Consider the following 6,000-nt stretch of genomic DNA (forward strand, 5'->3'; position numbering starts at 1 on the left):
GCCGCGGTCGGAGCGCTCGCTGCACCGTCTCATCAGTGGGCCCCAGCGCTACGCGCCCCGGCCCTAACCCCGTCCGGGGACATCCCCCGGTTGCTCTGCTTCCCCTGCAGATCACTGCCATGCAGGCTGGTCTGCTCAAGGTGGTGCCCCAGGCCGTCCTCGACCTGTTCACCTGGCAGGAGCTGGAGAAGAAGGTGTGCGGGGACCCCGAGGTGACGGTGGATGCCCTGAAGAAGCTCAGTAAGTGCAGGGGCTGCTGGGAAATTGTCTTCGGGACCCAGTTGCTGGCTGTGGCCTGGCACCTGCCGCGTGCCCTGGCCCGGTTTGTAAATGCACAGCCCCGTGCACCCCGGATCTGCATGCTCACGTGGTGGGGGAGCGGAGGGGGTTTCTCGCCCCTGGGGGCAGTTGCAATGTCCCGGCGGGGAGCAGCCCTGACCTGGCAGGAGCTGGCTGCTGTGTGTCTAACCAGTTCTGTCTCTGCCTCCCCACCACAGCTCGGTTTGAGGATTTCGAGCCGTCGGACACCAGGGTCCAGTACTTCTGGGAGGCACTCGGCAACTTCACCAATGGTGAGCGGCCGGCGCAGCCCAGCCCTGCCTCCCCCGTGGCGCTGACTCCTGCCGGCTTCCAGAGGTTCCGGGTTTCACCGTCTGTACAATTCACTCGGCCTTCCCAAAGCAGGGCCCTCAGTCTGTCGCCCTGGCCTGAGCCCTCATGACAGGGTCCCTTCTCTCAGCCGTCAGCAGCAATTCCCAGCTCCCCATCGGAGCCAGGGGACTTCTTGCCTGCTGAGGGCACAAGGCTGAGTCCCCAGACCAGCTGAGCACGGGGCTCAAGCACCTTGGCTAGCCTGGTGGGCTCCCTCCCAACCCGGGAGTGGCTGACATCTGTTCTCTCCCCACAGAGGATCGCAGCCGCTTCCTGAGGTTTGTCACTGGCCGGAGCCGCCTCCCGGCTCGGATCTACATCTACCCGGACAAGCTGGGGTGAGTGTCCGGCCCTGGGATGCCAGAGCCCCCTGTCGGGGTGCTGGAGTCACTGTGCCAGGGGCTCTCTCCCTGGGTTGGGTCTGACCTGCTTGGCCTCTCTCCCCCAGCTCTGAGACGACAGAGGCGCTCCCCGAATCCTCCACCTGCTCCAGCTCCCTCTACCTCCCCAGCTACGCCACGTGAGTTGCACCACGAACGGCCCCTTTGGCCAGCCGCCCCCGCGTCTCGGAGCCCTGATCCTGGGGCTGGGGGAGGTGCCATGTCAGCTGGTCTCGGGGCTGACGCGTGAGCCCGGGCGTCACGCAAGCTGGGTTCCATTCCCGGCTTCCCACTTGCTGGTGGGGGCACGCCCCCTCCATGCCTCAGTTTCCCCATGCGTCCAGTGAGGCTGATGAGCCTTAAGCCGTGGCTTGGTCAGTGCCTGGCTGGCCCCGGCGTCCCTCAGGGCAGTGACAGTGGCTCTTCTTTTCCAGCTCCAAGGTGTATGAGGAGAAGCTGCGCTACGCGGCCTACAACTGCGTGGCCATTGACATGGACATGAGCCCGTGGGAGGAGTGATGCCGCCGTGGGGCCGAGCTGTCCTCTTCACCCCCCCCCCCCGTCACCATGGTTCCACTGGACTGGCCCCCTTCCCTCGCCCCCCTGAAGTGTGTGTATTCAATAAACACCCAGGTCTAGGCTTGGCTCCCCGGGGCATGGGCCAGAACCAGCATGGGTCTCCGGGTCCTTGGCTTTCAAAGCGGCAGAGACCGAACCAAGCTGGAGCCCAACCGAGAGCAAGAACTGGCCTGGCTAGCAGCGGCTCGCTGGGAGCCCCGGAGATGTGCGCTAGCTTGTACTGCGCGTCGCCTTTCGCTCGCAAGCACTCGCAGGACCACTCGCTGTACCCGCCCCTGCAATGCAGCCACCTCTGGGGTGGAGCCCGGCAGCGCCGCTGCCCGGTTTAGGACAGGAAGTGAAGGAGTGTCTCCCAGTCGTTTTTCCTTCCCCCCCACCCCCGCGAGAACAGCGGATGATCGGACCCAGCAGCTCTTCCCAGATGGGCTGCACTGGAATCTGCGCGGCCCATTTGTTTCCCAGGCTGCATCCTGCCGCCGCAGCTTACTGGGGGGAGGATCGCCCCCCAAGCAGCCAGGCGCCAGGGCCCCTGGCCTCGGACTATCTTATTACGTATCCCACAGTCATGGGGTGCAGTTCCCAGGAAGGGTGTCTCTCTCCTCACCCTCTTCCTCCTCCATGGGGCCCCAGGCCTCCTGCCTCTTCCCACCCCCCCAGTTTAACAGCTGTGACTGGTTCCTTCTCCCCCTCCCACCCCGCCGGCCCCTGCAGTGCACCCCTCTGGCCACCAGGTGTCGCTTTAGGCATGCGCCGAAGACCCTGCAGCCCTGGGCGGGGTTGGGGTCAAATCCACTCCCTGCCCCGGGTCCCCAGGACCTCCCAGGGCAGCAGCGACCACGGCTCAGCTGTAAGTGAGGCCGCCCTGGCGCTGTCTAGGAAGGCGTCCTCCCCCCTTTGCCCGGCAGGGGCATGGTGCCATCGGCCGTCCTCCAGGCGGGTGCAAGTCCTGGAGCCCCTCGAGCCAGCACTGCCCAGGGGCCCCCGTCCCTCGTGCTCTGGTGCGTCTCGCTGTGGGGCGGGTGAGAGCAGGGGCCTGGGGCTCAGGACTCCGGGGGGCTCTTTCCTCGGCTCTCTGCCCTGGTTTCCTCTTCTAATGGGGCTGCGGCCAGGGAGCTGGGTCCAGGCCTGCGTGGGGCACTCGGAGCTCTCGAAGGCTGGGGTGGCACGGGGAACGCCCCCACTGCTAGGCTATCTCGGGGCTGCTGTCTCCATGCTCCCAGCACTGGGCATGGCTGGCCCTCACTCGGGGTTCATGCGTGTCAGCACGTGGGCATTGCCCATGCGCTGCCAGCCCTGGCCTGGAGCAGCATGGCGCATCCCAGGTGCCCTGCAAATGCCCACCCCCTCACTCGCCCCAGGGCACAGCCCCCTCACAGTCCTGCCCTGCCAGCAGCATCTCCTGGCCTGTCAGACCCTCACTGTGCCTGGAAGGGGCCCGTGGGGCTGCTGGCGGGTGAGCTGGGGACCTGCCCTCACCCCCGGCAGCCAACAACTCTCCGCTGCCTGCCGGGGCTGGCTTTGAACCCACACCTGGAATCCTGTGCTAGCTCTTCCCAAGTGACTTCAAGGGGCCTGGAAGCAGCTGCGGGAAATGGGGAAGTGGGAGGGAACCGTCCCCGCTGGGGCTGTGTGATTAGATTCTGCCTAGGCCAACCTGCTCCCTCCTCCCCCGGTCCATGTGCCAAGCCCAGAGGCTAAGAGCTAGGAAGGCGGCAGGCTTCTCTGGGTGGATCAGTGCCACCCCAAGGTCCCGCCCCGGCTCGCCTGCACCCCGAGCTCAGCGGGAGTTGTGGGTGCTCAGTGCTGTCTGGGCTCAGGGCTATAAATGGCAGGCAACGAGGGGCGGGGAGGCTTTTTCTGCTGCCCTGGGGTGGTGCCAGCAGGCCTGGAAGGGTTAAACAGAAGGGTTTGGGTGGGGTATCGCCTGGGCATGGGGGGCTCCTCTCCTTGGTTTGGGGGACGAAGGGACAGGTGCTGCTGGATCTTTAACAAGGAAATCTTTCCTCCTACCAGCGTGGGGTGTGTTCGAGTTAAATGTTCACTAATTGCAGCAGAGCCAGGGCTAGACCCCTCCCCTGGAAGGCAGGAGATTCGCTGCTTCAGCCTGGCAGCTGCCTAGTTGAGTCGGCCGGGAAAAGCAGGGCAGACGAGGGCCTGGCCTGGGCCCAGGGCCGTTCTGTGCCCAGCTGGTTGGGCTCTCAGCTGCTTCCCCCACTGGGTCCTGTGGCTTCTGCCAGCGGCGGGGTGACGGTTCGAGCGCCCAGGGGGGCGGTGACCAAGGATGGTTAGCGGCTGCTCTGGGAGCTCCTGCCACTGGGGCTCATCGAATCATCGAGGGGTCGAAGCGCCCGGGGCTCTGCCCCACTTGCCATTAGCGCAGGTGCTGAGCTAGTGCCCTGCACCCCCCCACTTTTGCTTCTGCCCGAGCGCCAGCTGGGGGCACGGCACGGCACAGCCCCAGAGCGCTGTGAGCAGGAACGTGAGTCAAACCGTATCCGCTGCAGCCAGGCTAGGCCCAGCCGGCTCCCTCCAGCAACACCCCCCTTCTAGCTGGAATCCCGGGGCAGAAAACACCCCGGTGCCAGAGTCCGGCCTGGGCAACTCTCCCCGGCTGGGAGCCCCGCTCCCTGCCAGCAGTGGGGAGGCCTAGCTTGTTCTCCCTGGGACACCAGCCCTCTTGCAAACCCCGCCGGCCCACCCAAGTGGTCGCTGGATTCCAGGAAGGCATCTCTGCTGGCACGGGGGCCGTGGGGAGGGGCGGGGAGCGGTTGGTGGTGAGAACTGGGCTGCTCATGCCAAGTTGAGTAATGGCCTGTCGTGCCCAGAGAGTTCCCAGCCACCGGCTGAGGTTTCCGCTCCCTGCAACCGGGGCCTGACCGTGCACCGAGAAGGACGCTGGGGCATTTGTTTTGGACCCAGCACCTGTCTCTTAGCCCTGAGATCCCCCGGCCCCGCCCTTGGGTGGCGCATTGTGCTGCTGAGATGTACCTCGCCCTCGGGGGGGGTGCTGGCCTGTTGCTCCCCCCTTCTAGGCTCAGGCCGAGGGGAAGCATGACCAGTGTGAGCTAGGAGCTGCTCTGGGCCAGGCACCGTCTGTATGGAGGGGAAGGGGCTGAGGGCCAGGGCATGGCATAGGTCAGAGGAGCACACTGGGAAGTTGGCACCCCAGTACCTCCCCTCCATGGAGTCTAGCCCCATTTCTACCTGGGTCAACACCCCCCATTCAAGAGCTGCTGCATCTTCCATATTGTGTGTACCCTGGGGGTCATTCCCCAGGCTGCTGCGAGTATCAGGGTTGGGCCCCCCTATGCCCACGGGAGTGCAGAGCCTCCCTCCTGTTCCTGGCACTGTCTCCAGCAGCCTGTGGGGTGCAGGGGGGGCTCAGGTCCTTAATCCCAAAATGGAACCAGGCAGCTTGGTCTGGTGCGCTGCCCCGCTGGGCCTCTGAGCAGGAGCTGCTGGACCCCCGACAGCCCGATGCCATTCCTGGCTGGGAGCAGGCCCCTGACCCCGGCTACACTGGTGCCCCAAGGGCCCAGAGCGCGCTGCATGGGTGCAGGGCTTTGGCCTGCCCGGGGCTCCTTCTGGGAGCAGGGCTGAGCGTCTGGCCTCTGCTTCGCGTGACCTTTAACGTTACCATCTAAATGCTCCTGCAGTGTTTGCAGGATGTCTGGGAAACAGCTGCTGCATTCCACCCCAGAGGTGGCTGCATTGCAGAATCGGGGGGGGGGGGGGGTGAGGGCTGCTGTGAGGCTTAGGTGACGTTGGAGGTCACTGGGTGAAAGGCTGTAGCGAAGGGCAAAGTATTATTGTCCAGACTAAAGCACGAACCTTCAGCCCTCAATCCTGCATGTGCCCCTTCTGTACTTCAGCAGTCACAGCACTAAGAATGGCACGATTGGGCCCTCCTATCCCCACCGCTCCGGTGCGCAATGTCCCGTGCTGCTGTCGTACCGTGTCGTGCTGCTTTGGCCCAAGCAGTTAGCCGGTATTTGTGCTTTTGCTGCTGCATTGTTTCCATTAGCAGGAAAAATCGATGCTGGGTCAGGTATTTCTTTGATGCAATCCTGTTGGATATTTGCCTCTCATGCACAGCTGCAATCAATCAAACTCAAAGCCCCTGCATTTGCAATGAATCCTGAGGAAACATCTTGGCCCATATGGCTTAGCAGCTGATTGGCCCAGCTAGGTGGCCTGTTGCCATGGGCAGTGACTTCCTGTTGTTTCAGCTATCACTACACAAAGGGGCATTTAATTGCTCCTCACATTTAGCCTAATTAAAAGGTGGCTCATACACTCATTGACTTGAATCAGGTCTGTGATTGATCTACAGCTCAAAGCCACGCTTGATGGCAGCTGCTAACACCATCCTGCATAACAGTCCCACCAG

At 63.8% G+C, this 6,000-nt stretch overlaps 1 protein-coding gene across 4 annotated transcripts in view; it reads left to right on the top strand.

Annotated features, from left to right (window-relative positions):
* Positions 1-1,702, top strand: part of HECTD3 (HECT domain E3 ubiquitin protein ligase 3) — a 15,608-nt gene extending 13,906 nt beyond the window's left edge. For all 4 annotated transcript variants that reach the window (XM_073357903.2, XM_073357904.2, XM_073357906.2 and 1 more), the window contains exons 17-21: positions 111-240; positions 498-572; positions 908-989; positions 1,100-1,171; positions 1,466-1,702. In XM_073357903.2, the coding sequence (XP_073214004.1) occupies positions 111-240; positions 498-572; positions 908-989; positions 1,100-1,171; positions 1,466-1,550 (444 nt within the window). In that variant the 3' untranslated portion in view covers positions 1,551-1,702. The remainder of the gene's footprint in view (positions 1-110; positions 241-497; positions 573-907; positions 990-1,099; positions 1,172-1,465) is intronic.
* The last annotated feature ends 4,298 nt before the right edge of the window (positions 1,703-6,000 follow it).

Source organism: Lepidochelys kempii, chromosome 8 (genome assembly GCF_965140285.1).
Source record: "Lepidochelys kempii isolate rLepKem1 chromosome 8, rLepKem1.hap1, whole genome shotgun sequence".
Taxonomy (NCBI): Eukaryota; Metazoa; Chordata; order Testudines; family Cheloniidae; genus Lepidochelys; species Lepidochelys kempii.